Source organism: Lytechinus variegatus, chromosome 4, assembly GCF_018143015.1.
Source record: "Lytechinus variegatus isolate NC3 chromosome 4, Lvar_3.0, whole genome shotgun sequence".
Lineage (NCBI taxonomy): Eukaryota > Metazoa > Echinodermata > Echinoidea > Temnopleuroida > Toxopneustidae > Lytechinus > Lytechinus variegatus.
Window position 1 is genome coordinate 35,398,087 of NC_054743.1, and position 11,407 is coordinate 35,409,493.

At 38.2% G+C, this 11,407-nt stretch overlaps 2 protein-coding genes across 8 annotated transcripts in view; both read right to left on the bottom strand.

The window, feature by feature from the left end:
* Nucleotides 1-4,249, bottom strand: part of LOC121413928 (protein mono-ADP-ribosyltransferase PARP4-like) — a 62,185-nt gene extending 57,936 nt beyond the window's left edge. For 5 of the 7 annotated variants that reach the window (XM_041606938.1, XM_041606937.1, XM_041606936.1 and 2 more), the window contains exons 1-3: nucleotides 4,088-4,249; nucleotides 1,536-1,689; nucleotides 377-575 (exon numbers count right to left, since the gene is read on the bottom strand). In XM_041606938.1, coding sequence (XP_041462872.1) covers nucleotides 377-575; nucleotides 1,536-1,667 — 331 coding nt within the window. In that variant the 5' untranslated portion in view covers nucleotides 1,668-1,689; nucleotides 4,088-4,249. Of the gene's footprint in view, nucleotides 1-376; nucleotides 576-1,535; nucleotides 1,690-4,083 lie in introns of all 7 variants that reach the window. The other 2 variants (XM_041606935.1, XM_041606939.1) reach the window with 2 other exon arrangements.
* Nucleotides 4,250-9,079: 4,830 nt separating this feature from the next.
* On the bottom strand, nucleotides 9,080-10,705 carry LOC121412672 (trace amine-associated receptor 1-like). The gene has a single exon (XM_041605447.1). The coding sequence runs from the start codon at nucleotides 10,321-10,323 to the stop codon at nucleotides 9,214-9,216; it is 1,110 nt and encodes a 369-aa protein (XP_041461381.1). The 5' UTR covers nucleotides 10,324-10,705; the 3' UTR covers nucleotides 9,080-9,213.
* Between the last annotated feature and the right edge of the window lie 702 nt (nucleotides 10,706-11,407).

Sequence of the window (11,407 nt, forward strand, 5' to 3'; positions counted from 1 at the left end):
CATTATTTATTATGTACAGAGTAGAAGGCATTAATCAAAACGCTGTTTGTTTCTATCAATAATTTATGGCCAGCCAGCAACAACATTCCTTTCTATCAATTATGGCAAGCCAGCGAGAACAGTATTTATCATATAGAATAAATAAACTGCTTCCAAATATTGGAATAAGTTACCTCTTTCACTCAGACAATCACCATCTCTCTCTCTTTATTTAAAAAGGGACTGAAGACATTTATTTTTTTAAGTCCAGAGTTTTAGGATTACAAATTTCATTCTATAATTGATGTGTTCTTTTGTTGTTGTAAGCGCTTTGGGCCAATTTGGGAAAAGCGCAGTATATTAATAATTAAATAACAAACCTACGATCTGATATTACCTGATATCTTTCCATGACCAAACCTAGACTGGGCCTGAGTGTCAACGACCAGGTATGGAGTAGGATTGAGTAGTCGAGATGCAGCAACGCAGTCGTCCACGTAAGATACGCTGACGATGGGAATGTTAAGCTTCTGTGCTTTGCTACATTTATGTGAGAACCCCCTTCTTTTGCTTTCATCAACGATCATGTGAGTTGTCTAAAAACATCAACAAAGAAGCAAGAATAACAAGAATAGAATATTCATGAGTTCCTCAATCATTTGTGAATATCGTATATATGTTTTGATATATTTGTATGCAATTCTTGCTTTTACCCTATTGTGCTAGACCTATTCATTTGTTTTATACACTAGATATGTTATTTGCCAAAGAGCTTGATTTGCAAACTAACTATTTAAATGTTATTTCATGCTACCAATAATGATTATGTATATTGTAGGAGAGGGGCTCCACGTCCCACTAGCTGTACTTGCTATTTCTGTGGAGTCCTTTTATCAATGAAGTATATATGACCATTTACCCTGTATCATCAGTATCGATGTATTTTGACATTATTTGGTAATAAAGTCAGTTCAGGTCAGTTCAGGATAATGCAAGAAAAATTCAAGTGGTGACACTTGTCATCAGACAATTACTCCGGTCTCAATTTCTCAAAGAGCATAGGGTTGGAGTTAGGATTGTAGTTTTGATCAGAATAATGTAAAGAGTATGATTATGGTTTGTTTGGTTTTGGAAGTAAGATAACTAGATTTTATGCCTGGCTTAACATGCAGATTTTCCATTAGAGCAATTGTCGCTAGAGCATATGTCATGGAACCAATTTAATTACTTGTATGGGCATTTTACTTTATATCTTAATTTATTCCTTTTTTTTCAAGGCAACTCGCCAAAACTCTCTGCCATGTCTTATAGCACGAATCCCAATATAAAAACACTATGCATATTTTCAAACCGGCTTTCTTGCATTTTCCAGTATTTTTTCTAGAATGAAATGCGATGTTTGGTAATAAACTGCAAGCTGGATTCCCGCAGGAAAGACAATGCTCTGCCTTGTTCTAAAGAAACATCGATCGTCTATCCATCAATTTCTCACAGCGAACTTCCTTCCTAGAAATGACCAAGGGCCAAAATAAATGCAATGGAAGTCAGAACCATACCTTATTATTGAGTGAATATGCCACTATTCCACTCTGATTGGTAATCTTTGCCTTCAATCCCTGACGGATCTTGTAGCTGACTTTGATCGCATCAAGATCAAACACGATATGACATTTTTCAAAGACACCCATCCTGAATGATCAGTGGTGAAACCTAAAGCGCACAAAAAAAAAATAAAAACAATAATTACAATGTATGCAACAGCAAGGAACTGTTAATCCTTCAAACTGTTATTACTAGGTGAAAAACATCAAATTTTTTCCATTCTACTTCTACCTACTCTTCCTTCTCTTTTGTCCTCCATCTCCTTCTCCCCTTAATTCTTCTTGTTCTCCATTATGGTTTCTCTCTGGGGGGCATTTCACAGATTTAAGTATGAATTAGAGTTGCACTTAAATGCAGATGTACCTATATGATATGCAAAGTGCAATCTCATTAGTATAAGTAATCATCCGCTTCATTTTGGCATGATCTGACCAATGCAGTCATGCATTTTATACACATGCAACCACAGTGTAGGCATTTTCAAACTTATATTTTTAAATCTTTGTGAACCCCCCCCCCCCCCCGCAGGTTTGACGAGAGCACCAGATGCAGGAAATAAAAGTCAATTTAAGCAACATCACACTGCATCATACTGTAAGTGTTATTTACATTAACAATGTCAATATTCTGCCTTTTCAGCATTAGATATGTTTAAAGCAAAAGCAATAGATCTAGACCTACATTTATTGTTTTAGACCATATGAGAGGTTATGAGCCTGATGACAACTAACTCTTTACTTTTTCTTTGGACATTTCGACTAAGCATCTCAAGCTTAATAATTGGCCAGTTTATTATGGCAATTAACATCTGGGGGATTCTGAAAAGTGTCATAAGTTTCCTTATAAGTTACCCATTCAATGGAGTGCTAATGGACCTCCAAATTTGTATTCTGAAAACTCTATTAGCGCTCAATTAACTCATTTTAGGCCACGCCCCTACTGAGCAAAATTGGCCAATCAAATATGCTTTTACAACATAAATTTTCTACTAGCGCACAGTGTCTCTTCACTTTGTTGGCTTGCATGAAGGGCCCAGTTGCTGCAGGTGCACTGCGCCATGATCTGTTAAGAGAATTTTTGCTGAAAAATACATGTACATGTAATGCTGAAGTTTTTGCATCAGAGATGTCTTTTCACTTTCTCTCTTTCTTGTACCTTGTTGCTTTAATTTTTTTTTTGAATGCATCTATTTGAATCAATTTGTAGCTTTCTTTTTTTTTTACAATATTTTATTTGCCTTTGTCTTGGGGCCTGGCTCAGGGAAGGGAGATTCTTCTATAACATTCATTCCTGCCTATTTTGAAAATAACATACGTATTGCACCCCTGCCAAATAAAGAAAGGGGCACTTAAGTGACATTTCAAAATACCAAAATGCTAATTGTCTGCAAATTTGAGCTTTCAGAATACCACCCCAGGGTTCTAAGACCCGGGGGGGGGGGGTTGGCACTCAATATATAAATCATAGTGGGTATGTGCCACGGAGGGGACCCCATTTTTACACTCAAATTTTTGTTCCAAGGCATAGCATTTTTGTCTTATTGAGAAAATGCACAAAGTAAGCCGCTCCAAAGCATAGCATTTTCTTCTTATCAAGGAAAAAGAAGAAAGTTCCGTAACGCTGTTCCGGCTGTATTGATCTGCTACAATGAGCCGCAATTTGGTGAAAAGCAGCCGCAAAGCGATGTCAGACCATCGCATCTGCGCTAGCGCACCCATGCCACCGGGCTAGCTGCATGTACGTATGCCCGTTCCATAGGGATGAATACGCAAACACACGCAGGCGACCCGTTCCAAGGACCCCCGTTTTCACAAACATTTGTCGTTCCAAAACCCGTTCCGAGGACCCTCCTTTTTACTATAAGCCCGCTCCAAGCAAGGCCCCCGTTTTTTGTCTCGCCCGCGGCACACCCACACCACTTTTTTGGTCAAGTGCCCCCCCCCCCCCCCCCCCCCCCCCCCCCCTCCGGGTCTAAGACTAACGTCAGATTTCCATTAGGATGTCAAAATAAAGTAACGAAAACAAAATGTGTCAAATATACATTGAGGAAATGCATAGGTAAAAAGCAATCTCAAGACACAAAAATTGGGACAGTTCAAAATTCAGCCTTTTTAACTATTTTCGACTAATAAAATCTAACAATAATTGTTAAGCACAGGCCTACATCTAAAAGTAGGTAAAATTGGCTAGGCCTAGTTTACAAATAGCAATTAACTAAGACTAAATCAAGTTGTCAAGATTCAAGGAGGATGTCAAAATAAAACAAACAAAATTTGTCAAATATAAATTGAATTTAAGGAAATGCATGGGTTAACAGCAATCTCAATACAATAGACGAAAATGGGACTCAGGAGTTGGCCTGTGTTTGATTGATTTTTTTTCAGTCTGCAAGACTCAGAACTCATAAGACTTTTGCCTTTTCACAGTCTCAGTCACAGACAAGAAAGTCAAGAGGTGGAGGTGGGCTAGATCAATATAATAATGTGAAAACAATAAACTTACACACCTTTCTTGTCTGGCACCAAGCTCGCTCAGTTAACCGCGGGGCCTAAGCTTCCAAGCTCGCTCTCATCGGGGGAACAATGTCATAACCATCGGGGTCTGCAGCGGTGACCGACCGGATGGGTTGCGATGGGTGGCCGCTCAGCTAAAGCCAAGGCCTAACGTTGGTATTGGTAAACGGTGTATTTTGGGGGAGTTGTACTTCCGTACTTAATGTAGCTCTGTAGAAACTTGTAAGTTAACCCTTGGTACCGGTACAACATAAAAAGTTGACGTGGAATCCACTTAAAATGGGGAGACTCAGCTCAACCAACAACGATTCTCCGCTTGTCATGTCGATCGTGTGATCAAAATAATAATGACCTCATACAAGGTACGTTTCTAAAAATAGAAAATGACGACATAAAAATAAGGAAGTTGAGGCCAAAAAGTTAGTGGGTAGGAGTGATGTGACTGAATAAAAGTAGTAGAGGTTTTAAAAATAACAATTAAGCAAGATCGGGTGTGATAATGAGGAAAGTAATGCCACAGCATCGCTTAATTGCAGCACAGGTGATATGACAGGCCTATATTATAAAGTATCAAAATAACATTAAACCTAACCTTTCAAAGAAACCAAGCACTATCTCACTGAATATAATCATAAATCACACATAGGTTTCAATTGGTAATAGTAAAATGCCATAATTCCATTAAAAATACGTTTTAAAAGAAAACGGAGCATAGCTCAGAAACGGAATTTTAATTATCCTTGTTGTGTGTGTATTGACTTCACACGAAGATCAATTTATATAAAATAGAAACTAGAAATATATATTATTGACATATTTGTCAAAACAAACGTTGAATTGTTTTTTTTTATCGATAGGCGCTAAATACAGGGCACTGGGAACGATTTCTTAACAGGGGATGCTGGTTTAAATTTGATGAGCAAACAAAAAGGGGGGATTGCTACAAAATAAAGGTCATTTTGGTCAAGAGAAATATAACAATCATAAAAACACAAAGTGAAGGTGCTTTTGGTTCAATTTTTGCTATTCAGCTTAGGTCTACACTGTTTAAAGAAAAACCTGAATTTACAGAAAAAAAAGAAAATTTTGCAGAAATTAATAACAGAATCATTCTGTAAATTCATAAAACAGAGATTTTTCTGATTTTTTTTACAGAACAGGTCTGTTTATAAAAGGGGGAAAGAGAGTTTTATTTAAGGAAATTTGTATGGTTCCATATGATATAATGTAAGATCACGCAATCTTTTTAAATTACAGGTCACTGTTCTCGAGACTCTGCTGCAGGAACTTTTTTTTTAAAGAATACATTTCTAACAGTGCATATACCTACCAGATTTCCATCTGGTTTTGCATGGTGATAACCGGTTATAACACACGCAGCAGCCCCCCGGGGGGGGGGGACTTACATTGACGAGTGGATAGCATGCGCGACCAAAAAAAATGTAAAAAGGATGTCTTTTTCACGATAGGGCACGTTACGTACGTAACGTGATAAGGGTGTCAAAAACACAAAAATAATGAAAAAAAGGGTATCTATTTCGCTAGGAAAATTACGTGTTTAGGGTTGAATTTTCGGGGATGATAAAACAAAATTAAAATGTTTTATAAAGGATGTCCTTTTTGCCCTAACACTTCGTGTTTAGAGTCCGATTTGCGCGAGGTGTAGAAGGTGGGGTCGTACTAAACCAAATAAGGTAAAGCTGACGACCGAAGGACCACTAACAAAACATTCCTGTACTTGTTTAGGGGTTCATTTCAGGGAATATTTGCCAAGAGTATCGTTTTGTTTCCAATACTTGTTAAGGGTAGGGTTTCACACGCCAATACTTGTTAAGGGGTGCATTTTCAGAATATGGAAATTACGTGTTTAGGGTGCTTTTCGAGACCCCATGGTCGCGCATGATATCCACTCGTGAATGGAAGTGGACCCCCCCCCGGGGGCAGCACCCCGCTTCCCAGGGCCATAGTTTATACACGGAATACACAGAATGATGATTAAGACATTATTATCGATGTTCAGTTTCCTTTTATTAAAAATATACCAGCTTTCGGCCATGTTGGCCTTCGCCAGGCCCACAAACGTAACAATATAACATGAACATAAATATTTTTTCTAAAAAAAGACTTTATACATGACTTGTAATGCATACTTATCTTTCAGCCAAATGAATCTGAAGTTATAGTTTTAAAAATTATATAGGTCAAGCCTTACATAATAATATTTAGATACAACATATGATTTATGTATAGACCAACATTATTCATTGTTATATTATTATTTTAGTTAGTTAGGTAAAAAATTAGAAGATATAGTTCGATAGTTTTACATGAGGGCGCTATACTGTGTAACAGTATGGATTAACTTGGATTCTAACCTATTATGGTCCTAAGTGACCATGATAAACCATTGAATAAGCAGACAACACAGAATTGATTCGAGAGTGGTTTAAAGATACCATATTATATTTGGTCTTCATGTAAAGTTTTACACACACTGAGTGTGAGAACACTCTATTGCACATTGTGTTCAAAGTTATTACACTGAGATAACTTGTGTTCACACTGTGGTAAACAGTAGTACTGTCAACACTGCCATACACATACATGGCAGTGTGAAAAATAATTTGTAGTCATTCCACTGCAACAATGTGGGGCACCATTTTACTTTATCTTAAGTTACTGAGTATCAAAACGTCAAAGCAGTGGAATGACCATGTTAACAGTACTGTGTCCACGGTGTGAAACATAGCCAATCTGTGTTTCATTGTGTGTTGGTTCCGGCATGCATGGAAAGACTATATGTATCCATCAAATTTGATTGATGTTTAGTTCGTAAATTATAATTCGTAAATTATCATAGAGGCCCGCTACCAGATGGTACTTGGACGAGATGGTAATTGGACGAATTGGCAGTAGACCAACTGAAAATAAACCATTGCATTCACACCGTAGAGTGTGGACACGCTTCATACCGACTATTTATCACACTGGCCCGTATTCTGAAGTCGGGTTTAACTTAAACTCAGGTTTAAAGTTGTGGTTTAAGTATGGACAGCCAATTGTTACATAATCACTAACAGTAGAGATATCATACTTTCAGCTCATTCGGCTCTTAAATCATTCATAATTGTGTAGGAAGTATAAATAGATGATTGTCTTCACCATTGATGAATCAGGAAAGAGCACAGTAAACATAAGAAACATACCACTTAATAAAAAATTGGATACTTTTGGCTTCCCATACTTGAACCACAACTTTAAACTTGAGTTTAAGTTAAACCTGACTTCAGAATACGGGCCACTGTGTCGACTATTTGTTCTATCCAGCAGAGACATGGTAGGCAACTGAACGAACATAAAGGGGTAGAAGACGCAAAAGAAGGCGAAATGAATGTTATATAACTTAAAAAAAAGAACCATTCAAATATCCCTTGGAACAATAATGTAATTTTATATATCCTTCATACATTCACCATTCAATAGGCATAATAACAATTAAAGATTGGCGCAGTCACATATCCCCTACGGCGGCCATATACAGCGAGTCGAAAACAGCCGTTTTAACATTTTTTTGTAAAAGCTATGGTGTTTTGAATAAAAATTGATAAAACGACGTACACTGCAAAAACTCAGCCCGAAATTTATATGTCCACACCAGAGAAGTATTGAAACAACACCAGTTTGGAATCAAATCCATGCTGTTTTAATTCTAATTAAACACCTATCTGGTGTTAGACCGAAACCAAACTGATGTAGTTTGATTACACTTCTCTGGTGTGGACATAATATACAGATTCCGGGCTGGTATTAAATCAACACCGGAGTTTTTGCAGTGTAGTGGAAATGTGACTGCAGCATAAGTTGACAAACATGCACGTATAACAGATAATAAAAGTCAATTTGCGTGTTGTGTAAATATTTTTGTGTATTTATGTTGTGTGTGCAAACAATAAAAAATCAAACAAATAGTGTGAGGGAAATAGGGGCTTATTAATATTGTAATATTGTTATTATTAGGTAACATCATCATTATCTATATGAAATGAAGGCCTCCAAAGAGGGGGGGGGGGGGGCGTAGATCCGTCTCTGTACACATGCAGTAAAAACTGTGGTGTTAATCGGTGTACATAGAGGACCATACCAGTTATTTTACACCGGCGTTAAATGGGTGGTGTTAGTTTTACACCTATAGGTATTATTACAACACCTTTTGTTGTTACATTTACACTCTTTGGTGTTATGTTTAATATCTAGGATGTAAATTTAACACCTCAGGGTGTGGTCCTCTATTGGTGTCAGTTTTAACACCGCAGTTTTACAGTGAACGGTCTTTTTATGACACATGTCCAGATTATTTTGCGCTAATCTATATGTTCAGATGTTAAGTCGTGCTTAGTGTTTGATTAAGTGAATTGAATTGGTATGATCGACAAGCAGTTTGTTTTCGCCTAGCGGTATAAATTCATTTTACTCCAATATCAATTTGACTTTAACGTGTACATATACATGTATCTGAGCTTTGAGAGTAATATCGTACTCGTACGCCAAATAGTGATTTTTTTTTGGGGGGGGCGGGGCGGGCAGGTTAGCCTAATGGGACCCGTTTATAAAGATATACAACTATTGTAACTTTGCCATTATGGCAACTACCATGGTAACAATGCTCTGCAGTCAATCAATGAAGGTTACCATGGTAAGAACAGATACCATGTTACAACAGTTGTAACTCTTTATGAAACGGACCACTGGGCCCGTTTCATAAAGCTGTTTGTAAGTTAAGAGCGACTTTAAGAACGACTGGTGATCATTTCGTGTGGTTAAGGATATATTCATTGGCGATATTTAAGCGCATAAGAAATGATCACCAGTCATTCTTAAAGTCGCTCTTAACTTATGAACAGCTTTATGAACGGCCCCCTGATATGGTAAAAAAATATACATGATATTAAAATAAAAACGTTATCAGTTTAATTTTGAATAGATCTTTGATGCTTAGCACTCAGCTTCAGTACTATTTATATATGCATAATATATTTGTTTGGTGATAAAGTCTTTTTTAACTTAATGTAGAGTGGGAAATTGGTTCCTTTAAAAGTCTATGGAAAATTTTGAAAGGTGATCAAGAAACGTCAGCTCTCCGATGATTACACAATCCCTTCCAAGTTTTACGAACAAACTCAGCCACTGCATGTCGATAGGTTTCCTTCAGGAGTAGATATATCACAGTGTTCAACCAACCATTGCACAAAGTCAACCTCGACGCGAGCTCCATTATGTTTGGAGGTATCCTTTTGCCACGCACGGCCGCCACAACTTCACAAATTGTAAAAGGCAACCAAGCAATATAAAATGCCCCAGCGATCGATACCGTCAATATCACTGATTTTATTAGCCCGCGGTGGCGCATGTGACGTGCGAGTTTCTCGGCACGTTCGACATCCTTTTGAAACTGTTCCGTGGTGCGCGTTTGCGATTCAGTGCGCACGGTCGAAGCATTCACCATGGCAACTGCGGCTTGACTGGCAATCGTCCGAGCATGCCGCCGCACAATATGCAGCATTAAAACATAAAAAATAAGAAGCAAAATAGCGTACATCCACATGGAAATGGCAAAGCTGAATATCGTGTACGGTGCGAAATATGGCTGAGAAAAGTCCACCAAGCAAACTCCGAATTCCCGGTAGACAATGATGTTGAATCGATCGCCGGCGAAATACAGAACAAAAAACAATATGATGAAAGTTCCGAATGTTTGTGATACCATTGTGGCAATTGCGCGCTTCCGATTGACAAGAGAGGCGTAACGTAAAGGTCTTGTAACTGCGATGAAACGGTCGACATTCAGGTAAAATACTGTTGATGAGGATAGTCCCGTTGTCACCGTCAGAAAATACCCTAGAGCTTTACAAAGCGGATTTCCAAACGGCCACTCTCCTCCGACGGCAGCAACGCTCATTGGCAACAGTAAGATACCTGTGGCCAGATCAACGAGTGCTAAGGACATGTAGAACACACGACTGGCTTCATTCAGTTCTGCTAGGTGGGGCAAGATGATGAGGTTCAAGATATTGCACACAATTGACAGGACAGCGGTAATAGCGATCAGTGTGACTCCTGTTAGTGATTGCTGCGGGTCCGGTGAGGTCGTTGGCCCAGGTCCAGGTCCAGTGAAAGGATACGACGATGTCGTACTGCCATATTCGATTATGCTCATATTCTCTAGATCCATGGAAATCGAATTCTGAAAAATGAAGGTCGATTGATATCTAACATCTCTTCATCATAATGAAGGTCGCGTAGCAATAAAGGATAATAGCATGAAAAATGACCCGGGCAGCGTTTCATGAAAGACTTGTCGGACGTTTAATACAAGTCCTGTTGAATCTGAGAGTTAACAAATAACTGTACTTCGCTACCAATCAAAATCAAGGAAAGTTGTCAGATCTGTCAATTTAAAGACGATGTTGATGAAATGCTCCTTGGTTTGCTGTAACTGTGAACTCTGTCATTCGGTAGAGCGAGGTAAAGAGTTGTCCTGGAACTGGGATCTTGAAGGGTGATTGACATTCGGTCACATTCCTCACAGCATCCTTTATTGATGGAAGCCCAGAAGAATCTGTTTGGTAACACACATACAAAAATGGATATGATTAACCTTCATTAATTTCTTTGAGTCTATTTAAAGTGAAAATTATCTGCTCAATGCAAGTTTATGAGAGATCGAAAATTGGCGACGTCTTTCACAGTCTAGAAGACTAAAAATGTGAAAATTAGAAAATTTGTCGTCTCTGTGGAATAGCTCCCCCCACCGAAAGAGCCATAAAAGACTATAGCTTATACTTCTTGTCCTGTCCTACACTGATCTTTCACTGATCTTACATTAGTATTTGAATTGGTATATACAGAGATCTTTTATGCTTAATCATGCTAATGGTCTTTCGGCAGAAATTTTTCCATGGACTTTCACTGGTCTCTCTCTTTCAAGGATCTCTCATGAGTCTTTCAGTAATCTCAAAAAATAAATTGAGAGACTGTTGAGATGTGATGGAACGGCTATACACATGCCCTTTGAGAGATTATTGTGAGACAGCGGTAAGACCACTGGAAGACCATGCACTTTCCTTGAACTGCTTTGAACCGTTTCAAAAGTTTTGGAGGCCATGCGAAGAAATTTCAAAGATCTGACAGAAATCAAGTAAGACCTTAGAGATCATTAAAAGCTCATTGAAAGACTGTACACTATTGAAAGATCAAGCAAATAGGAGCCGCATTGCATGAAAGGACTTTTCATAGTGGCTCAGCTGTAGAGCGGT